This window comes from Panthera uncia, assembly GCF_023721935.1.
Source record: "Panthera uncia isolate 11264 chromosome B2 unlocalized genomic scaffold, Puncia_PCG_1.0 HiC_scaffold_24, whole genome shotgun sequence".
NCBI lineage: Eukaryota > Metazoa > Chordata > Mammalia > Carnivora > Felidae > Panthera > Panthera uncia.
The window spans coordinates 68,060,540-68,085,070 of NW_026057580.1; the positions used below are offsets into that span (position 1 = coordinate 68,060,540).

Here is a 24,531-nt window from a genome sequence, read left to right on the forward strand (position 1 = left end):
AGTGCCCAGTTCAATTTCTATGATACTAAAATATACCACAGCCAAGCATACATCTGTCTGAATCAGGAGGAATCAACCAACCAAACAAACGAACAAAACCCCAGCTCTATATCATAAAACACAATAACTTAGAGATGCATTTTATTTATTTATTTATTTATTTATTTATTTATTTATTTATTTATTTATTTTAATGTTTGTTTTGAGAGAAAGAGAGTGTGAGTAGGACAGGGGCAGAGACACATAATCCGAAGCAGGCTCCAGGCTCTGAGCTGTCAGCACAGAGCCCGTCGCAGAGCTTGAACTCACAAACTGTCAGATCATGACCTGAGCTGAAGTCAGACGCTTAACCGACTGAGCTACCCAGGCACCCCTACAGATGCATTTTAAAACTAAATATCAAAAGGTTGGACCAATAGAAAAAAAAGCATATAAGTATATATTAAATCTCTGGTTGAGATGAAGGTTTTGTAAGGTCTGAAGGTAAATGGAAGAAATAAACAAAGTGAAAGTAATGATTTGACTACAAAAATATGAAAAATCCCCCTACTTTAAAAACAGCAAAATGATTTAAAAGACAAACCACCCAATGTGGAAAAAAATATAAAAAATAAGGTACTAATATAGCAAGTTATTATAGGAACCATATAATTGATATAACAATTTGGAAAAATTAGCACAAGACCAAAATGGTCAACTCAGAAAAGAAGAAGTATAAATGGTTAACAAATATTAAAAATTGTATTTCAGAAATAGTCAAATGAAAATTGAAATTACATTTAAAAGAGAATATATCATGGGGCGCCTGGGTGGCTTGGTCGGTTAAGCGTCTGACTTTGGCTCAGGTCATGATCTCACAGTCCGTGAGTTCGAGCCCCGCATCGGGCTCTGTGCTGACCGCTCAGAGCCTGGAGCCTGTTTCAGATTCTGTGTCTCCCTCTCTCTCTGCCCCTCCCCTGTTCATGCTCTGTCTCTCTCTGTCTCAAAAATAAATAAACGTTAAAAAAAAATTTAAAAAAAAAAGAAATTATATTTAAAAGAGAATATATCAAGAAAACAATAGCACATATTTTGTATATTACTGTGGGAACATTATTTGGAATAACTTTTGTGCAAAGCAATCTGACTCTGTCTATAAAAGTTCATACTCATTAAACTAGTGATTCCAACTATGTCAACGTAAGTGTCCAATTTGGGGGATAATTTTAAGCTTCAATACAAACGTGATAAAATATGAAATAAATGGAAATAAGATCCATAAGCATGGCATGAGTCACATTCATTTTGTTACCATCTTTACCAGTTTTAGAGGCTTGATCACCGAGGATATTTTCTGAATTCTTTTTGTCTTCACTGTCTTCTAAAGAGCTTTCTCTTTGGTATTCACGAGTGAACACTGCATGAAAGAATAATATGCTTTATCAGCTAATCTGTTTATAGTGGGAAAGATATGGCTAAGAACATCAGCAATATATTTATTACCATCTTCATCAAATGAAGACTGCATCTCTTCTAAAGTCTTATCCACATCAGTTGGGAACTTGTCATACTCCTTCCTTTCAAGTTCTCTTAAAGTTGACTCTGTTGAAAGATAGTAATGGATTGTGTTAGCAAATATAGTCGGGGGGTAGGGAGACAGGTATAGTGATTAAATCCTCCGCTTTTTAAAGACAGACAGACTTGTGTGTGAGTTCTGATTCAGACAGTGTGGCTTTGGCAAATCATTTGATCTCTGTTTCAATTTCTATTGGGCAAAATGAGGATTATCAAACTGAAAGCACTGTTGTAAGGATTAAATGAGATAATAGAAGCAAACACTTAGAAAATGCTTGGCACACAGGAAGCCTAATCCATGTTGGCTGTCATTCCCTGTGTTATTATAGAATTTTCTATGTTAAAAAAACCCTCAATATTCTCCACTGACAAATTTTTCTTAAAAGTATATTGGGAAAAAAGACAGTCTCTTTAAACAAATGGTGCTGGGAGAACTGGACAGCAACATGCAGAAGAATGAAACTAGACCACTTTCTTACACCATTCACAGAAATAAACTCAAAATGGATAAAGGGCCTGAATGTGAGACAGGAAACCATCAAAACCCTAGAGGAGAAAGCAGGAAAAGACCTCTCTGACCTCAGCCGTAGCAATTTCTTACTTGACACATCCCCAAAGGCAAGGGAATTAAAAGCAAAAATGAACTATTGGGACCTTATGAAGATAAAAAGCTTCTGCACAGCAAAGGAAACAACCAACAAAACTAAAAGGCAACCAACGGAATGGGAAAAGATATTTGCAAATGACATATTGGACAAAGGGCTAGTATCCAAAATCTATAAAGAGCTCACCAAATTCCGCACCCGAAAAACAAATAACCCAGTGAAGAAATGGGCAGAAAACATGAATAGACACTTCTCTAAAGAAGACATCCGGATGGCCAACAGGCACACGAAAAGATGCTTAACGTCACTCCTCATCAGGGATATACAAATCAAAACCACACTCAGATATCACCTCACACCAGTCAGAGTGGCCAAAATGAACAAATCAGGAGACTATAGATGCTGGAGAGGATGTGGAGAAACGGGAACCCTCTTGCACTGTTGGTGGGAATGCAAATTGGTGCAGCCACTCTGGAAAACAGTGTGGAGGTTCCTCAGAAAATTAAAAATAGACCTACCCTATGACCCAGCAATAGCACTGCTAGGAATTTACCCAAGGGATACAGGAGTACTGATGCATAGGGGCACTTGTACCCCAATGTTTATAGCAGCACTCTCAACAATAGCCAAATTATGGAAAGAGCCTAAATGTCCATCAACTGATGAATGGATAAAGAAATTGTGGTTTATATACACAATGGAATACTACGTGGCAATGAGAAAGAATGAAATATGGCCCTTTGTAGCAACATGGATGGAACTGGAGAGTGTTATGCTAGTGAAATAAGCCATACAGAGAAAGACAGATACCATATGTTTTCACTCTTATGTGGATCCTGAGAAACTTAACAGAAACCCATGGGGGAGGGGAAGGAAAAAAAAAAGAGGTTAGAGTGGGAGAGAGCAAAAGCATAAGAGACTCTTAAAAACTGAGAACTGAGGGTTGATGGGGGGTGGGGGGGGTGGGTGATGGGTATTGAGGAGGGCACCTTTTGGGATGAGCACTGGGTGTTGAATGGAAACCAATTTGACAATAAACATATATTGAAAAAAAAAACAACAATGAAAGAAAAAAGTATATTGGGAGTGAAATTAGCAAAACTAGGAAATTAGTGGAACTAGCAAGAAAATTCCAATTAAAATGATTTTAAGAACCCTACTGTCAGATTTAGAATAATTACTGAATTTGAAAAAGGAAAGGAAGAGATTTTTAAGTTTGCAGTATATAAGAGATGGCCTCTGTTTCTAAATTCCAGTGGAAGAAAGCAATTCGTGGCAAGACCTAAAATCTATGATTTCATGCCGTAATTTGATATGAAAGGACTCACTACAGACTCCAAGAAACATTACTGATCACTACTCTTCTTAACTGGAGCCCAACTAGTTGCTCTCCTGATCCAGGTTTCATTTAAATGTCCTCTCTTCCCTGCTCATCCTAACACTCCAGCACCCCTGCCTCATTACCGCCTGACCTACTACTGTGTTATATTTTTTCCATTTGTTCACTTGTTTCTTTTTTCCTCCTCTGTATTTCATTAAAATGTAACAATCACAAAGACAGGAGTTTCTGTGTCTTGTTAACTGCTGTGGCCCAGTGCCTAAATCATGTGTAATACACAGTGGGTACTCAAGTTGAGTGAGTTAATGAATTCATTTTGTCAAGCCTTAAATAAGTTGAATAACAAGCCATCTTGGTCAATATTTCTCAAGCTTTAGTTTGTGAGTTGTCCATGAATATTTTAAAAACTTTTGGTTTTTCTTTGAAGATAACATACTAAAATTTAAATTCATTCTGAATCATCTGGATGATCTTTTGGATGGCAGGTAATTTAAAGGCTGGTCTTTTTGCTGTTGTTTTTGCAATCCCCTGGGCACCGTGTTGGACTCTTTTACTTGTTTGTAGGCTAATGAGAAAGGAGAGAGGCAGATTCGTTAGGCAAATAACCTGTTTTTTTCCTAGCAAAAGTTCAACAGTGCCATGTAGGAAGAGATAATTTCCTTGCTATTTAAATAATTTCAAGCATAGAAAATGACAGAAGCTTTCCAATTTATGTAAAAAGTTTTCCTCATCTGGAGAGTTACAGAACTGCGTTAATTGATCACTAAGGCTTCTTCCAGCTTCACTGTTTTAAAATTTTTCATATTTATTCATTTATTTTAAGAAACAGAAGAGAGCGCACACAAGCAAGAGAGGGACAGAGAGAGGGGGAGAGAGAATCCCAAGCAGGCTCCATGCTGTCAGCACAGAGCCCAACATAGGCTTGATCCCATAAACTGTGAGATCATGACCTGAGCCAATATCAAGAGTCCAATGGTAAACTGACCGAGCCACCCAGGTGCTTCTTTGTAACTGTTTTGAATTTGAAATTAAAATTCCCCAAATAGAAAAAAATAATTTTTTAAAAAGTTTATTTATTTCTTTTGAGAGAGTGAGAGGGCACATACACACACATGAGTGGGGGAGTGGCAGAGAGAGAGGGAGAGAGAGGATCCCAAGCAGGCTCCACACTGTCAGCATGGAACCCAATGTGGGGCTTAATCTCAGAACCGTGAGATCATGACCTAAGCCCAAATCAGAAGTCAGATGCTCAACTGACTGAGCCACCCAGGTGCCCCAGAAAAACTTAATTACAATGGGGGCCGACATACACACCTACATACTAAAGTAGCAGCAGCAGCAACAACAACAACAATGTAAACTCCACAAGAATCAGGCGGAGTGTTGTCACAATTGGTGTAAATGAAGTTATATAAATTCTACTCAGTCTCTGCCCAGCCAGCAAATCCATAATAGTAAATCCAAATTTGGAAGCTCTTTCTGATTCCTTTCCTTAGAAGCCTAGGACTGAAATATTTTCTCTGTTCATGAATCAGGTTTATGTATATTCATGTCTTCAACCCATTATTAAGAGGCTGCCCCGTACAACATGCTAGGGGATTGAGGCGAGCAAACCAGGTCCTAGCCCTCAGGCAGCCAGGCTGAACTGTTGACCTAAGCTTAGAACACGCATTTAAAGGAGATAGTTCACCTTGTCTTTTAGCTTGTAGTTTTGTGAGAAGCTGTTCTTTCACAGCTTTAATCGCTGCTTCGGTGGCCTCAGCGATAGTATCGTTTATTAATGACTGAACGGCTTTATCAAAACGTGGTTGAACAAGTTTGGCATAGTCAATTACCTGCAAAGAGTATTTGAGAAAAGCAACAAAAGCACAAATCACATGAATATTAAACACATTGTTCACCTGTATCTATTTCTAGATCTATACTTACCTATCTCAAACATCTTAATGCTGCTTGAAGTATGTTATTTTCGGAATTCAATGTTTTTGAGTACATGCTTTCATAGAAATTCAGACATACTTTCCATGTAGTATGATGTATTTATATATGTATGTATCATGTAATATATATTCAAGTTACATATTTTTAAGTCAATTTTTCATGGATAACTTACATACAATAAAAGGCATCCATTTTAAGTATACAGTCTAATGAGCTTTGACAAATATATACACATAACAACTATAATCAATATATGGAACATTTACATCACTCCAGAAAGTTCCCTTATGCTTCTTTATAGTTAGTTCCTGGGCCCTGGACACTACTTTCTGTTTTCTGTCACTATATATTAGTTTTGCCTTTTCTAGAATTTCATATAAATAGAGCCATTTAGTATGTAATCTTTCCAACCTTTTCTCCTTTATACACTGTTTTTGAGATTCATCAGTGTCATTGCATACATCAGTAATCAGTTCCTTTTTATAGTTAAGCAGTATCACTGAATGAATATGCTGCAGGTTTTTTTTTTTTTTTTATTCATTCATCTATTGATGTACACTTGGGTTTTTCCAGTTTGGGGCTGTTATATAAATAAACTAGCAATGAACATTTGTGAGGAAGTCTTTTTGTGGTCATATGTTTTTATTTCTCTTAGACAAATACCTAGAAGTGGAATTACTGGGTCATATTGTAAATGTGTATATGATTGAAAAAAAATTTTTTTTAATGTTTATTTTTGAGAGAGATAGAGAGAGACCGAGTGCAAGCGAGGGAGGGGCAGAGAGAGAGGGAGACACAGAATCCGAAGCAGGCTCCAGGCTCTGAGCTGTCAGCACAGAGCCCGACATAGGGCTCGAACTCATGAACCGTAAGATCATGACCTGAGCCAAAGTCAGACACTCAACTGACTGAGCCATCCAGGCGCCCCAAATGTGTATTTGATTTTATAATAAGCCATTAAACCATTTCCAAAGTGGTTGAACTACTTTACTTTCCTACCAGCAAATGTATACAAATTACAGTTACTCCACATCTTCACCAACACTTGGTTTTGTGAATCTTTTAAATTTTAGCCATTGTAGCGGGTGTGAAGAAGTATCTCGTTGTAGTTTAAATTCACATTTCCCTGATCACAATTCATTTTGACCTTCTTTTTTGGGTGCTGTTGGTCAATCACTCGCTTTCTGTTTTTATTCATATGTTCAACTTTTGGTCATTTAAAAAACCGGGTAATAATTCTCTGTATATTCTGAATATAAGACCATTGTAGAGTAGATAATATACTCTACATATCGGGATGTTAGAAATATATTTCTATATGCCTCTTAAGTTTAAATAATACCTCCACACTTCTAGATTCCATTTTACTTTTCCTTCAATATGCTTATATTACTTTATTCCAGGCCAATAAATATACATCTTCACTGTCATTTTTAATGGATGCACAGTATTAGATATTAGATGAACATATTATGCCTCATTTAACTAAAATGCTAATAATATATATTTAGGTATACATGTTTTTACTATTATAATAGTAACGAGGCTATGATGAACACAGTTATGTATCTATCTTTGATCAGTTTCTTTACCAAAAATTTATAAAATAGGATTGGCAGTTCAAAGGATATGCAAAGGACTTTAGGCTCTTACATATTTCTAATTGCCATCCCTAATGGTTATGCTCTTACAAGCATTATATGAAAATGTACTTCTCCACATCCTAGCCACACATCAATATTGGGTATTAACAGTGATCTTTCAACTCCAACAGTGAGATTGACAGATCTCTGGGGTTTTTTGGCATCTCTCTGGTTATCAGGGAGGTGATAACCATTTTCTCATGATTAATGGCTATGCTGTTGTATCTATTATTTTGGGAATTGTTTGTTTGCTACTTTTTTCCATTAGGGCTTCATCTGCACTTTGGTTTGTAAGAGCTCTTTATATTTTAAACTTATAATTCCTTTGTTTGACACATACTTTAATATAATGTTTGTGGTTTGTAAACAAACCATATGTGGTAATGATAAACCACAGAGTGGTAGAAAATATTCATAATGCTTATTATCTAAAAAGACCTTGCATATAGACAATTTAAGGAACTCCTACCAATAATATGTAAAAAAAAAAAAATTTCAAATGCCCAATAGGCTTGAGCAAACACTTCAAAAAGAGAGTATTTGAATGACCAATAAACAAAGAAAAAATGTCTAACCTCATTCATTTCAGGGAAATGCAAATTAAAACCACAGGGAGATACACCTATTAGAATGGCTTAAATTAAAAAGACTGACCATAACGAAAGTTGGAAGGAATGTGGAATAACATAATTCTCACACACTGCTGATCAAGTTGTAAATGGATAGAATTCATTTGGAAAAGTTTGGCGTTCTCTACACAAGTTGCATACTCAATGTCCCAGGAATCTTACTACTAGATATATCTCCAAAACATATAAAGATACCATGTGTGCACCGTAAGACATGTACAAGAATGTTTATAGCAATATTATTCATAATACTCAAACTGTAATCAATCCAAATTTTATTAACACTCAAGTGGATAAATAACTTATAATATAATACAATCAATATAATGCAATAAAAAATACATAGATCGAGGCTATATGCAGTAACATGTATAAACAACACTCATAAATATCATAATCATAATGTTAAGTGAAAAAAGCCAGGCACAAAGAACATAAATTGTCTAAGTCTAGAAAGTTAAAAAAAAAACATGCAAACTAATCTATGGCATTGGATGTACACTTCCAAGGTAAAACCATAAGAGAAAAGAGTAGGAGTGAATACCATCAAGTTCGGGGCAGAACTTACCTTTGTGGAAGGAATAAGAGGATCAACACTGGGAAGAGGCATGAGGGGGTTTTCAGGGTGCTGGCAACTCCATATTTGTCCTGGGTGGTGGTTATATGGGGTTTTTTTGGTGGTAATTCACTGAGCTTCACTTTTCTGTTTGTTTGTCATATGTTAGAGTAAAAAGTTAAAGCAAATAGAAAATGTCACCCCTGAGTTCAAAGGAATAGCACTTGAAATAAATCCAAACTCCTTCTTCTCAGGGCTGCAGTGTTCTGTCTGACTACATCTTCAGCCCTCATCATCTTCTGCCTTCCCCCTTGTGTTCTCTACTCCAGCACACTGGCCTTCGCAGAACTGCTGTCCATTCTAACCCCTCACCGAATCCTTGGGTTCTGCCTTCAAATTATACCCTCCATCTGCCTACACCTTACCACCTCTACTGCTATCACTCTGGTCTAAACTACACATAATTTCTCTTCACTTTACTGAGGGTGGAGAACAAGATCTCTGGGGAGAGAGGCCAAGGAATGGACAGGCCAGGGTGTCTGTCACCACAGAGGGTCATCTTGGCAGATACTAAGGATGATGGCAGGAGTGACTGCATGGAGAGAGGGATGGTGAGCTAGGACTGTGATCCAGGAAACAGGAGATGAATGAAACCAAAACAGGTAATGGGTGGCACAGTCCACATGACATAGCAGTCAAACCTGGGGGCTTTGGGGAAGCAGGGAAAGGCTGTGGACTCGGAAACTGCAATAAGCAGCAAGGGGGAGGCTTTCCCCACACCAAACCCAGTGAAACAATTACCCAATTGACGGTGTGAAATTAAGAACACTAAATACAAATCTTGTGAATCCGAAAGTCCTACAAATTATAGTCAAGTATAGGTAGGTAGATAGCTAGCTAGCTGAATGAGTACTTACCTTTCCTTTGTAATTTTCTGCAAGCAAATTGCTAAGTGTTGTTTTCCCTGAAGACTGAGGTCCAAATATGAATACTTTAAATGGTGGTGCCGGCATAGGCGGAAGAAGATAGGGACGTGGGTTCAATAAAAATTTTTTTAATGCTTCTTCTGATGAAAGACAGTACATTTTACCTAGAAAACTTAAAATATGCCATAATCATGAACAACTGAAAAGAGGTACGGACAAGTTTTAAATTTAAGTTGTGAAAATCTTACCTCACGGAAAAGTCTGGTAGTCCTGGATTAATGTTACCTTCTTTTAAAGTCACAGGACATGTACGTCCCCATCTGCTTCTCTGCCATCTATACCTTGGTGCGATAAGTTTATAAGATGCAAGAGTACGGAACAGCTCATCCTGCTAATCACAAATACCACACTAAAAATGTGGGCATCGTTTTGCTAAAATTAACAGTATGAAGTATTTAATTTTTTAGTTGGTAGTGCTTTGCTATTTAAGAAAGAATTTATTAAGAAAATGTTGGCTTTTTTCTTAATTGCAAACATTCTGTACTTGTCCCAAATGTAATAAGACAAATAGTTGTCATTTCTATTATGACCCTGGTTTAAATTTTATCAAGCATTTTGTGCTATGAAGTAGAAAGACTATAATGTAGATAGAATGTTTTTTATGATCTTCTTGTATTACCTGATTTGAAAAAATTCTTACTGAAAAGGTTTGAAAATGCACCAGATTCTTAGTTTAACTAAGTTTTTAAATAGTAACATGTTATATACAGCTTGCTTTTTTTTTTTTTTTTTTTTTTGGTATTCATTTAGCTCTTTTGTTTTTAAAATAAGAAGTCCCCCTCAGTATTCCTCTGTTGGTGCCCTCCAGAGAAGTTAGGTCCACTTCTCCACAGACTGCAGATTGCTGAGGGGTTCACTGTCCTCATGCTACCTTAGCAGGGGACGAAAGAGCCGGGGAGAGAGAGCATGGTGAGCAACTGCCGGGGGGAAAAGGATCCAGGTACACTCTCTCCAACCTTCAGATGTAGATCTCACACGTATCTGCTGGCTCCAGAGTTGACTGTGGAGGACAGGTGAGAATGGGGTCTCACCTGGACCTCTGTAGCATCAGAGAATAAAGAGGCATGCACACTGCGGAGGATGCTGCATGAATGTTGGAAACTGAAGGTTGAAAGAAGTAGCTAACTGTTAAGGAGACTGTCGTTGCTTAGAGGAGGTGCATGAGACCAATAACCTAATCAGTGGGCCACATTAGGCTACCACCCTTCTCGATGGAGTCTACAGACAATGAACCAGGGACTGAAACGTATCTAGTTAAGCCAGGAGGCGGTCACTCTTTCCTTATCATCTCTACCTCCTGTCCAAACTTGGGAAAAGTATTTGAAAAGCAGACGCTGAGCATTCTCTCCAGGAAAGGGTGTTTGAATGGCAGACCACGCTCCTCTCTCAACCATTGTCACATCCATAATACAATAGTGTCAGGAACACAGTAGTTATATGAAAAAAGGGTTCAATGATTTGAAGGAATAAATGAGTGTTTATAGAGCGGAGGGCTTTTATGATGTCTCTGCTTTCTTTGGTGTTGCAAGATTTTTAAAATGAACTTGAGTTTCTTTCTCATTATTCTTGTGGTTGTTTTGATTTTATTGTCTTTGTTTCAAGACTTTTGTGTTTATTTTATTTATTTATTTATTTATTTATTTATTTTTAAAAATATTTTAACATTAATTCATTTTTGAGAGACAGAGAGAGACAGAGTGTGAGTGGGGGAGGGGCAGAGAGAGAGGGAGACACAGAATCCGAAGCAGGCTCCAGGCTCTGAGCTGTCAGCACAGAACCCAATGCAGGGCTCAAACCCAGGAACTGTGAGATCATGCGACCTGAGCTGAAGTCGGACACTTAACCGACTGAACCACCCAGGACCCCCATCAAGAGTTTTGTTGTGTTTAGTGTTTACTAGAATTTGTGTTAATTATTACAGCTTCTTCCTAAAAATCAAACCCATTCTTGTGAAAGTTATCCTGAAATTCCTTTTATACCTTGAAAGAATACATTAAATTAAGGCCACAATATATAGTGAAAAGATAGACTTTCAAACAGTTAAAAATAACTTACATTGTCCATTATGTCATTAATTTCTTCTTCTGTACTCTGAAGTTTAGTTAAAACAGCTGCTCTTTTTAGGTTCAGATATTTAAGTCGGTCCATAACTGTCTAAATTTGTTAAAGAACAAATATTTAAATACATTGGCATTTGAACATCTCAAATACTCTGTAACAGTGATGAGCTTATGAGTAGAATACTTCCTTGCCTCCACCTTCTGGTGGTTTGCTGGCAATGTTTGGTGTTCCTCCAATCTCTGCCTTTGATGTCACATAGCTATCTTCTGCCTGTGTGTCGAGTCTCTTCTCTTACAAGGATACCAGCATATTGGGTTATGACCCACTCTAACTCAGTATGAACTCATCTGGACTTGATTACATCTGAAAAGATCCTGTTTCCAAATAAGGTTACATTCACAGGTATTGGAAGTTAGGACCTCAACATATCTTTTGGGGGTACACAATTCAATCCATAACAGTTTGCCCTCTGGTCCCCAAATATTCATGTCCTTAGAGATCTAGTTCTGTGGGAACTCTTCAGGAAGAGGGAATACAGCCATGTCAAGATGGAAACAGATCTTAGAGTTCGCTGCCATGATCCAAGAGATGCCTGGGACCACCAGAAGCTGGAAAAGGCAATGTTGGATCATCCCCTAGAGGCTTTGGAGGCAGCAAGGCCTGGCCAACACCTTGATTTTTTTTATTTCTAACCTCTAAATTTTTCTCACTTTAAGCCACCTAATTTGCTATAGCAGAATTAGAAACTAACAGGGACATTATGCAGAACATGAAACGTAGACTTTGAGATGAGAGATGGTGGACTGACAAAGTCCTGGTGGTCAATGGTAATCTGTGGTGGATTGTGTTATTTGTTCATAATTTACCCTTCTCTCCCTTCCCTTTTTAATTCCCTAGTTCACCGTGGGTAGAATACACTTCCCTATCCCACTGATATTGAGCTTCTCCGTGTAACTTGTTTTGGCCAATGGAATAGGCAGGAAGACCAGGGTGCCAATGACAATTGAAGCCTTAACAGGCTTAGGAAGTTTCAACCAAGGCCTATTGGAGCTTCTGCCCTCTACCTTGAGAAAAAGTGTCCTGGTGTGTAAAATCCAAATTCTGGATATGTTTTGAAGGAAAAGCCTGCTTGGGTGTGGGATGTGAAAAAAAAGAAAAGAGCAGATTGAAGAGTGGATTAGATGCTTACTGAGAGGGGAAACCTGTGACAGGAGTGTATCTGGGGCAGGTGGTGGTGATGGTGGATCTGGGGATTTTTGCTAAATCTGAGATAACTACTAGACAGCCAATTGGATACACTGAGTAGCAGCTGATTATATAGGCATGGAATTCAGGGGAAAGGTCTGGGATAGTAACAGCACTTAGTAGGGCAGACAGAAGAGTGCAGAAGGAGCGAGCTCAGGGATTCTCCAGCTCTACAGATAAGAGAGTGTAGAATGTTCAGTGAGGTAGAATGGACTATACAGTGTGGAGTATATTCTTTATTTAAAAAAAAGCTTCATTGAGATACATTTCACATAAGTATAATTTATCCATTTAAAGTATAGCATGGCTAAAATTAAATGGTTTTTAGTATATTTAAATTTGCACACTCATCACCACAATTAATCCTAGAACATTTTAATCACCCCAAAAAGAAACCCTTTATCCATTAGTAATCACTTCACATTCATCCCGAGATCTCCCATTGTGGCAACCCTCACCCCAAGCAACTGCTGATCTATTTTCTATTTTGATCGATCAGCCTATTTTGGATATTTTATATAAAAGGAATCATACGGGACCTTTTGTAACTTTTATTTTACTGAGTAGGTGTTCAAGATTCATCCATGTGGTAGCATGTATCAAAACTCCATTGTTTTTTTGCCAAATAATATTCCAGTGTATAGGTACATCACATTTTATTTGTCCATTCATCAATATGTGGACATTTGGCTTGTTTCAACATTTTGGCTATTGTGATTAGTGCTGCTATGAACCTTCATGGCCAAGTTTTTGTTTGAACACCTGTTTTCAACTATTTTGGCTATAGACACCAAGGGGTTGATTGCTGAGTCATGTGGTAATTCCATGGTTAGCTTATTGAGGAACTACCAAACTATTTTCCAAAGTGGCCACACCATTTTACAATCCCACCAGCAATATAGGAAGGTTCCAACTTTTCCACATCCTCACCAACACTTACTACCGTTGTTGTTTTTTTTTTAAATGTTAGTCATTTTAGTGATGTGAAGTGGTATCTCATTATGGTTTTGGTTTGCATTTCCCTAATGGCTCCTGTTAAGCATCTTATCATGTGCTTATTGGCAGTTATTTGAGACACTTTTTGTCACACAGAGATTTAAAAATTTTTTTTTTTAACATTTATTTATTTTTGAGACAGAGAGAGACACAGCATGAGCAGGGGAGGGTCAGAGAGAGAGGGAGACACAGAATCCAAAACAGGCTCCAGGCTCTGAGCTGCAGCCCAGAGCCCGATGCGGGGCTCGAACTCACAGACCGCGAGATCATGACCTGAGCCGAAGTCAGACGCCCAACCGACTGAGCCACCCAGGTGCCCCGTCACACAGAGATTTTAAATTCAAATGTACTTTTGATTTAAGTATGGATAGATGAACAGATATAACATCAAATTTTTAAGTGTCAAAAGGAATTTTTCAAACAGACTAAAATGTAAATATATTTTTGATATTTATGAAGATAAGTACAATCCAGTCAGTAACTTTTTGATTTTCCAAACTGTGGGATATTCTCACTAAACATTGCACTTACCATGAAGAGCTCCTCTGGGGGCTTATTTCCATCAAGCTCAATGAGATACTGGGAATTGTGTTCAGCCATTACTTCCTGCAAAAAATAGAAAAGATCCCTTATAATCCAGATCCTTGGCAAAACTGAATACAAGATCAGAATCTTAGTATACTATGAATAAATCTTTAAAGCTAAATTGTTTGCTTTATGCATGATATAATGTGCATTATTTTAAGCGCTCTTTTGCAAAAGCCTAAACCAATCTTCTTACCATGAATTTTATTTTCTTTCTGTTTTTTTTTTTCCAGTTTTTCTTTCCACCAAAGTTTTAGAGTCCTTCCAAATAGAAAAAGTTTGGGGGCATCTATTTCTCTGCATATATACATAAAATAATTTCTGCCAAACTGATAATTGTAAATGACATTGGTTTGTTCTACTTTTTATTCCCCTGGCTATGGATGAGGTCAGTATTCAGATATCCATCTCTGAACACTGTCTAACCATAACATCTGGGCATTTTTCTATTAGATTGTTTCTTTTCTCTAACATTCATGGGAAGTCTTTAACCCATATCGATTACAAATATTTTACCTTTATTTAAAAAAAATTTTTTTTTAAATGTTTATTTATTATTGAGAGACAGAGGGAGACACAGCACGAACATGGGAGGGGCAGAGAGAGAGGGAGGCACAGAATTCGAAGCAGGCTCCAGGCTCTGAGCTATTAGCACAAAGCCCGACGCAGGGCTTGAACTCACTGCGAGATCATGACCTGAGCCGAAGTAGGATGCTCAACCAACTGAGCCACCGAGGCGCCCCTCAAATATTTTACCTTTAAAGGTAAAAAAGATTTATCTCTTAACTTTGCTTATGGAATCTTCTATAAAATAAAATATTTTTATAATAAAATATATCTGTTTTCATTGCTTCTGGATCTCTTTCTTAAATTAGATTTTCTCTATCTCAAGATTATATTAATGTTCTCAATTTTCTTCCATTATTTTTTGTTTTTAATATTAAAATCTAAAATCTTCCAGATTTTATGTTTGTACATTGGCAATGATGAACTCTATTTGAGCCCTGCATTTCCAGGAAGTAGGGATGATTGAGAGGTAGGACCCATCTCTATCCTTTTTCAAGGACTCAGATAAGATCTGTCTTCATCCTTCTCCATCATTTCCTAAGACTGGAGGATATCCCCTTTGCTTACCTGCCTCTATCCATAAAACCCCAGATCTCCCTTTCTTTTCCTTGATGAGAAGGTTCTCATTAATGAATGTTCTCCTTATTGCAATAATCTGAACAAATCATCTCCTTAAATTGTGCAGGCATTTTGTTTTTCACAATATTATGTGAGGTTGGGTTCTAAGCCCTTCTTTTTCTTTTAGACAGCACATTATGCCAATATTATTTATTTAAACATAAATAGCCATGTTCTGAACAAGGAAGTACATAATGCTTTTCTGGATTTCAGATTCTTTTCTTAAGCAGGATTATTAAGAGTGGACTTACTAAGCCAAAGTATAAGACTAAAGATACATGCACCACATCAGACCAGGAGTCAGGTTGGGATTCAAAGACAGGCAAGAATGAGGAATTGGCCTTGGTGAAGCAAGATATAAACCAGAAAATGATGCTGCCACTTGCTTTCCTCATGTCTTTTGGAGGAGCACTGAATTTTGGTGATCTTGGCCTCCAAAGTGAATTGACACCTGAGCCAGGTCAGAGGAGACTAGAATTGCAGGCTCCTACCTTTTATGGCTTTCCCCACCTTCCTCTACACACACCAGGACACCGGAATTACCATAAAAGGCAATTATTTTACTATTCAGAAGTGTCATGTCGGCTTAAAGTCTAGTTTTGGCTTCCAGGATGGAAGACCTGGTCCTTATCCTTAAAAAGACTATCTCATGCTCATGAATGTAGTTTTCTAATTTTCTGAATCTGATTTTAATTATGCTTTATTTTACACCCAATGCCAGCCACTTAAGGAGTCTGCAGGATATTTCTGTTGAAGGAAGAAAGAACATGATAGATAGACATGCAAATTACTCTTAAGAAGCAAAATTTAAAGGCCAGGGATAGAAAAGGAGGTAGGGAGGAATAAGTCATACATAAGAAAACAATTAAATTTGGCTCCTCTTTTGGGGTGGACAATGAAAATGAAAACGATCCACTCATTTGCCTTTAAACACATATAAACTTCATAAAAAAACATGAAATAAATTCTTTTAGTTTCTCTATCAGATGGGAAGAGGCAATGTGAGTCCTATTTTTTTTATTTGTCTTTGTACCCTGTTGCTCAGCATGGTGTGTGGCCAAATACCCAAATTTGATAAATGTTTGTTGAATATCTCCAACACAAATTTGGCAGAGTCTATCCTGGACTTTAGACCATAATCAAATATGCTTTTCACAAATTGTAACTTTAGTAATCATATTTTTAAAATGCTAATTATTTTAATTAAAACTGTCTTATTCTAATATGTAATGGCCTTAATCATGTTTATATGTAATCAGCTTTGAATGAGATAACCATAGAAACCAATCTGGGGATAATTTTTTAGATTGCAATTTAAATAAATGAACAGTTCCTTTTAAAATGTACAGCTGTTTTGATAAATCCATAAATTATAGATTGAAAATGTCTTTACAAAATAGTCTCTTAACATGGGTTTTCCAACTTCTGACCATAAATAAATTCCTGTAGTGACTTTTGAAAAATGCGGTTCGTATATCACTTTTCAACAATACTGCTGCTTATTAAGAGTAAAATAATATTGTCTTGTGAAACAGCCTTTGGAATGCAAGCTTAATTCTAATAGCATTCTATCAAACTAAGTGGTGGAGAATCAGATAGATAATACAGGGGGATGAAAAAATGTGAAAGCTATTTCATCAGTGATAGAACACAAATATCAATATTCCCATTTTCATCAATATATCTTGTTCTTACTTCTAAAGAATGAAGAATTAGTTCCTTGTAAAGTTTCACAACGTTCTCGATATTTTCCAAATAATCCTCAGGTCTCTGGACTACGTGTTGAAGAATTTCAGCCACCATCTGCATTTCTGCAATAAATGCCTAAATGAAAAAGATGAGATTTTTAACATCTTTATGTTAATGATTACTTAATCCACAAGCCATGTCATCCCTCCCTCCTTACACTTACAAGCCATTTTGGGGTGAGAGAAGCAGGTAGAAGGGAGACTGAAAATTTTTTATTTAAGAGACACTAAATACCGTAAGGGGTCTTTATCAGATGGAATAAAACTTTAAATTAACTTGGATACTTATTTATTTATTTATTTATTTGCTCCTCAAGAAGTAGGGAAGAGTAAGGGAAGAATATCTGATTTTTAGAGAGAGAATGAAGAAATCAGATTTACTGAGCTTCCAGTTCGTTCATTCATTCATTCATTCATTCATCAATTCACTCATTGATGAGTGCCAGGCACTGTTCTAGGAGCTTGAGATAAGACAGTGAACAAAATCAGCTAAGAGCCTGGGGCTCACAGAGCACACATTCCAGCTGGGGAAGACAGAGCACAAACAAGTAGACAAGTAAATACAAAATGTGTTGGGTGGTGATAAGGACTAGGGGAAAAAATGCAGGGTGGAGGAGACGGAGAGTGATGGGTAAAAGTGCTTTTTTATATCAGGTGGTCATGAAAGGGTTCTCTGAAGAAGTGACATTTGAAGGCAGAGGGACTCATATACATAAAAGTTCTCAGCCCAAGGCCTCATTTGTGTTACAGATCATATTTATCCTATTATTTATAATTCATTATCTAATTTCTAATTCTAGTTTTTACAAATGCACATACATCTACATTTTATACTATTTGAATCATGTTATCTATCAAAGAAGCCACTTTATAATCTTTTTGTAATGTCTTACATACTGTTTTAATGGTCAAATAATAGATTAATATCCCTAAATACATGATTATTTGATCATTATTCTATAGTTCAACAAGAATATTTCAAATTTTTTATAAGTATAAATAACATTTCACCAAATAGTTTTGTAGATAAATCTTTATATTGTTAATATTCTTCCTTAGAAGAGTTCCTAAAGGTAGAATTACTGGACCAAAGATTACACATTTCAAAATGGCTTAATATACACTGACTTTTTCAAAAGATGTCCAGTTAGGACACAGCTTATTAGGCACCTACTGTATGCCAAGCACTGTTACAAGCACAGGGGACATAGTCCTTGCTGCATAGAGCTTACATTCAGCGGACACATAATAAGCAAGTAAACAAAGAACATAATTTCAGAAAGCGGTAAGTGCTGTGAGGAAGATAAAGCAGAGGAAAGGGGTAGGCCTGTGCTATCCAGCACAATAGCTGCTAGCCATACGGACCTACTGAACACGTGATATGTGACAAGTGTGAATTGGAATGCACCAAATTTCAAAAACTTAGCATGAAAAAGAGATGTCTCTCTCAGAATCTTTATGTTGATTATATGTTTACACAATATTTTGGATATATTAGATTAAATAAAATGTATCATTGAAATTATTTTCACCTGTATCTTTTTGCTTTTTAAAAAAAGTGCCTACTAGCACATTTAAAGTTACATATGGTGGGACTACATTTCTATCACAGTGCTGGGTTATATAGTCGCTTGCTGGATGGTCTCTGAGGATGCTATCCACGGAGTGGGACCTGGGCAAGGAGAAGGTGCAGGCACACAAAGGTCTGGAAGAGAGTGTGGTAGGCAGAGGGAAGAGGAAAGAGTAAGTGCAAAGGCTGGAGGTGAGGTTGAGTCCAGAATAGGTGACGACTACTGGAAGGCCAATGGAATAGCTGGAATACAATGAACACGCAGGAAGAGACAGCCAGGGAGGGATAAGATCAGGGGGCCAGGTCCATGGCCTTGTAAACCATGCGAGGGTGTTTGAATTTTCCTCTACAGGTAATAGAAAGTCGCTAAGGGTCATATTTTTATTTTTTTATTTTTATTTTTTTATGTTTATTTATTTTTGAGAGAGAAAGTGAGTGTGAGTGGAAGAGGAGCAGAGAGAGAGGGAGACACAGAATCCAAAGCAGGCTCCAGGCTCTGAGCTGTCAGCACAGAGCCCGACGTGGGGCTCCAACTCACAAACTGCGAGATCATGACCTGAGCCGAAGTTGGATGCCCAACTGACTGAGCCACCCAGGCTCCCCAAGGGTCATATTTTTAAAACAAGGCTCTGGCTTTTGCAAAGAATGGAATGGATGTGGAGGGTCAAGGAAAGTGGAAGCCAAGAGAACATATACAAAGCTATTACAGCAGTTAAGGCACATTGTTTATATTTATGTATATATAAGGGTGAACGCTTTCATACCGATATTGGTCATCAACCCAAGGGGGGCAGCATGTTTGCATTTTTGACTTCTGAACATGGCTGTGCTTCTAGGCAGACATCATAAGCAAACCAGGCCCCTGGGACTGAGTTCAGTCTGAGGACGTTAATTTGATTATATCCCACAGCATTGGCCTACAATGTGTTTTTGAAATTTTGGATTAGTTGCCAACTACTTTTATTTTTAAATGCTGATTTTGGATTCTCTGGAGAAACCACACCACCTGGTAAGAATAGGTTGGCATTCCCACATGACAATAGTTGTCTGGGCTGGAGCTGAGAGGCAACTGTCCTCTGAAGAAGGGCATGAACCCTCTAGCTGTCCAGTGGAACTTCCTACAATAATGGAAATGTTGTGTATCTGTGCTGTCCAATTTGTTAGACACAGCCATATTTGGTCATGAGCACTTGAAATATGGCTAGTGTTACTGAGAAACTAAATTTTAAATGTTATATCATTTTAATTAATTTGAAGTTAAATAGCCACATAGGACTAGTGGCTACTATATTGAAGAGTGTAGTCCTAGCCTACCCCAGTCCTCACTCTTCCTGATTATGTTCCTGACCGACATCACAAACTGACATAACTGCGACCCCTGTAACTAAGTGGGCTATGACTCCCCTATCTCACTATCTTTGATTTAAGATGGTATGCTTTATTCATACTAAAATGACCCACTTTTATTCCCATTTGCTATGAGATTTTCTTTTTTAAAAACAAAATATAGAATAGATGTTGGCTATGGCCTAGTGCCTTATTTGCACAGGGAAGATTCTTTTAGCTTTTGAAATGGTTTTAAAAATTGAGATATGGGGAGCCTGGGTGGCTCAGTCGGTTGAGCGTCCGACTTTGGCTCAGGTCATGATCTTGCAGTTTGTAAGTTCAAGCCCCACATCGGGCCCTGTGCTGACGGCTCAGAGCCTGTTTAAGAGTCTGTGTCTCCCTCTCTCTCTCTCTCTCCCCCTCCCCCACGTGTGCTGTTTTTCTCTCTCAAAAATAAATAAAGATTAAATTAAAAAAATAAAAATTGAGGTATAATTGACATAGAATATTAGATTCACTTCAGGTGTACAACATAATGATTCAATATTTGTATATATTGAGAAGTGATCACCGTAATAAGTCTGGTTAACATTCATCACCATACACAGTTACAACTTTTTTTCTTGTGATGAGAACATTTAAGATCTACGACTAAAGAACAATGTCAAAGATTCATTTAACCCATTAGTGAGGAAACCAACAGGATGACAAAGCTGAGGTATATACTATCACTGAAATAAGACTGCAAAGTTGTGTATGAATGTACGCTTAATATTTTATGAGTCAATAAAATTGTAACCTTTGAGGGTTATCTTTTTTACTGGACAAATGATTTGCAATGTATCCATCTATAAGTTAATATCTGACTTTGCCCTAATAGAAATACTATTTATTTATAATACATTTATAATAAATTGTAAATTGTAGCAATTACAAAAATATATGAAGGTCTTTAAAAATTATAAATAAATTAATTTATAACAGAGATCACAGGTATATTTCAGTAGAGCAGGGATCGGCAAACTGTGACCCACATGCCCCGGTGGACCAAATCCAGCCCATCACCTGTTAACAGATTTCTTCACATCAAAGTTTCCCTCATTAAGTCATGGTAGAAAATTCTTTTGATGCCCCATTGCATTATGCTGACTTTAGGATTATTATAATAACATGTATACGTGAATTGGGCTTTCGATTTTTGTTTCACGTGCTCTTTGCTAGACATTGGAATTGGGATTATGTTAATTTCATAAACTGGATTATGCCTGGGCTACTTGCTCCCCATATTACCCTTTGTTTTTTATTGCTCTGACTTCTCATTCTAGCTTGCATAGTGCTTGACACACAGTAGGTGACAAATCAGTCTCTGTTGCTAGGACATGAAGCTGATTAGCTGTCAGGATGTGGAAGGACTTCCATATTGACAAGAAGGTTGAACTTGATGGCCTCTAGATTATGATCTAATAGTTCTTAAAAACATGAAATATTTTTTCTATTTCCTCCAGACTTAATGAAAATTTAAAGGAAATATAATTTTCTCTATCCTTGCTATTGTTTAATCTAATTGTAGCAAATTTAAAAGTGTAGTATATGGTATTGGGATGTTACCTCTTCTTCTTCTTGCTCTTCTTCCTCTTCCCCTTCCTCTTCTCCTTTTCCTTCTTTTTGGGCTTCTTTCCTCTTTTTCCTGCGATTTTCAATGACTTCAGGATCCCACTGATCTCTTCTGTATATGTACCCTGTACTACTGTGCTGCCTTTGCCCAGAAATTCTTTGGCATAAATCGTAGTCGGGGCACTAAGGAACAACATTAGTAATTTTAACAAGCATCTTCAGTGATTCTGATGCTGACGGTGCATGCACCACACTTTAAGAAACAAAGGAAGCAGGAAACTTTAGAACCTTCCTGGTTCATTTTCTGATTTCTTTAGGCCATCTCCATGTGGAGATGGGATGGGTATTTATTGAGGCCAGACTTCTACAGGCTTCCTAATTTTTCACAAGAAAGGTTTCAATCCACTCAGATCATCTTTATAATGTGTATTTGCCCTTCCTTACTCAGCAACCCAGAATAACCATACTGTGGGCCCTTGACAGAGACGACTGCCTTCAAATGTCTCCTATTTTCACTTGCAGAAACTGACTACCATAAGGGTGAGTCTGAAGGACATGCCTCAGAGCAGTGGTCTTCAAACTTCAGTGGGCATCAGACTCATGTAGAGGGCTTTGCAACACAGATAGCTGAATGCCACTCCCTAGAGTTCTTGACTCATTTTGGGGTGGCTTCTGAGAATATGTTTTTCTAACAAACTTCTGAGGGCTGCTGGTGCAGTTGGCTCTGGGACCGTACTCTGTGAACCACTGCTATAGTAGATCACTGGCCCTTTGCCATCTTTTTTTTTTTTTTTTGTAATACAGACCCCTTGAGAATACGAGGAAAGCCATTGGCTTTTGCTTCAGAAAAGCAGACATACACAATAAAATAATTTCATATTATTATAATTTATGTATTATTAATATAATTAAATGTTATTATTTCATAGATGCTTAAGGATTCATAGATCCCAGGCTAAGAATTTCTGCTCTAGAAATTCCAAGAGTTATGCCCAAATAAGGACAAACCATCAGAGAAATGTGTGTTGTACTGAGCTCTGTCTCACATTAGGTCTCTGTTGACATTCTAGTCATAGAAAACTTCCTTGGATACCCACTATCACACTTAAAACATAAAAACGGTGAAGGGCTTCATTCTCTATGTTAACGATCTTTTATATTGAGACCCATGTAAGATATTTCTCTTATTTAAAATTTTAATTCTAATTCCTCTCATTTTGTTTCTTCCTGAGGAATGGCTTGTCTTTTCATGGACAATGTGAATTTTATATAAATGGTCACATTTCCTCTTTCTACTTTGGCTTATCAAACTCAGAAGTTATGCCCCAAATTTAGTAAACATTTGGAGGGTAATGGTCTGTATATCTGTACACTCTTGTTCTATACAATCTATGTTTTCCATGGCTTAGACTTTATATTTGGTTTTAGTTGTCTGAGATCTTTTCTTCTCTCCCTTATACCACACGTTCACATGTGTGACACTCTCAAGGTCCATGCAGGAATTCTGATCGGTCTCCAACCACGACCTGTGGCAGGCTGCAGATTATACCACACTCAGCACTGCAATACCTCTTCTCTCTCACAGCTAACCCTAACACACTCCCGGGTCCCAACATCTGAGCTGAGAATCATCCCATTTATCTTGAGCTGTCAAAACTTCTGGAGAACCAGGCAGTTATGAATATAAAAGCTTATAATCAATTTTCATATAAACAAACAGACTTGGCCTCACTGAAGTGTTATCATTCTCACATGAAGCAGTTACTATTTTTGTAAAGAAGAAATCGAGTCTCTTAAATGTGATTTGCCAAATTCTGTTGATAGAGAGATTGGGGATTGGACTCAGCCTGACTCTTAATCAAGGCTGAATGATGTTCTTTAACATTCATATGACCAAATCATTTGCTCCTTCTTTCGTTGTATTTAATTGTCAAACTTATCAGGTGTCTACTATGTACACTATCTTGTGCTAGTTGATGTTTATATGAGTAAGACATAGTTCTTGCCTTCGAGTAAGGCAGAGTCCAGAAGAAAACAGACAATTACAACATAATAAGATATTATGATAAAAGAGAGCAATGTGAATGGTCATCAGAGAAGTATTTAACTTTCCTGTAGTAAGGTATAGGGGACATGGAGGAAGAGAGAGGGAGAGGAGGTGGAGGGAGAGAGAGAAGGAGAAAGTGAGAGTGAAAGAGAAAGAATGAGAGAGAATGAGTTAGTTAATATGTGTGTTGGTGTGGAAGAGGTGGTCATCAGGGAAACAGATGATGCCTGAACTGACTTTCAAAAGATGACTATGATTAAGCCTATTGAAAAGGCGGGGAGGGATTTCCTTTGGATGGAGCTGCAGGTGTAAAAGCACAGAGGCATGAGAAGGAATAACTCAGTCCCTATGATTGATACATAAATTGTTATTTCCTTGGGGCGCCTGGGTGGCTGGGTCGAGTAAGCATCTAACTTCGGCTCAGGTCACGATCTCATGGTTCTGAGATCTAGCCTCACATTGGGCTCTGCACTGACAGCTCAGAGCCTGCTTAGTTCTCCTGTCCCCCTTTATCTATGCCCTTCCCTTGCCCGTTCTCTCTCTCTTTCCTCAAAAATAAACACAACATTTAAGACATTGGACACTTAAACAGTTATTTCCTTAACTACTTAGTATTTTTGAAGATACTCCTTGAATTCCACCACTGTTAAAAAGAATGGTTCGCTATGGTAGAAAAACAACTTACCTTAATATTGATTATTATATCAGGTTTCAAATTTAAATTTTTAATTAATTCTATTTGCTGCAAAGTAGTTACGGCATCCTGTGAAAGTGATGGTAGTTCAGTGACAATATAACCTGTTGAATAAAATATAATTTTTAAAGTTTTATAATGCCACCAATATATGAGAGCATGGACTTGTTATTACTTTATAAATCTCCTTTGCTTATTGATGAATAT

The 24,531-nt window shown here is 37.3% G+C and overlaps 1 protein-coding gene across 2 annotated transcripts in view; it reads right to left on the reverse strand.

Annotated features, from left to right (window-relative positions):
- Positions 1 to 24,531, reverse strand: part of AK9 (adenylate kinase 9) — a 132,396-nt gene that overhangs the window by 86,151 nt on the left and 21,714 nt on the right. Inside the window, exons 6-15 of one of the 2 annotated variants that reach the window (XM_049654152.1) lie at positions 24,316 to 24,428; positions 21,578 to 21,766; positions 17,021 to 17,149; positions 14,087 to 14,161; positions 11,309 to 11,407; positions 9,442 to 9,581; positions 9,185 to 9,365; positions 5,189 to 5,333; positions 1,483 to 1,581; positions 1,301 to 1,396 (exon numbers count right to left, since the gene is read on the reverse strand). In XM_049654152.1, the coding sequence (XP_049510109.1) occupies positions 1,301 to 1,396; positions 1,483 to 1,581; positions 5,189 to 5,333; positions 9,185 to 9,365; positions 9,442 to 9,581; positions 11,309 to 11,407; positions 14,087 to 14,161; positions 17,021 to 17,149; positions 21,578 to 21,766; positions 24,316 to 24,428 (1,266 nt within the window). Of the gene's footprint in view, positions 1 to 1,300; positions 1,397 to 1,482; positions 1,582 to 5,188; positions 5,334 to 9,184; positions 9,366 to 9,441; positions 9,585 to 11,308; positions 11,408 to 14,086; positions 14,162 to 17,020; positions 17,150 to 21,577; positions 21,767 to 24,315; positions 24,429 to 24,531 lie in introns of both variants that reach the window. The other variant, XM_049654151.1, reaches the window with a different exon arrangement.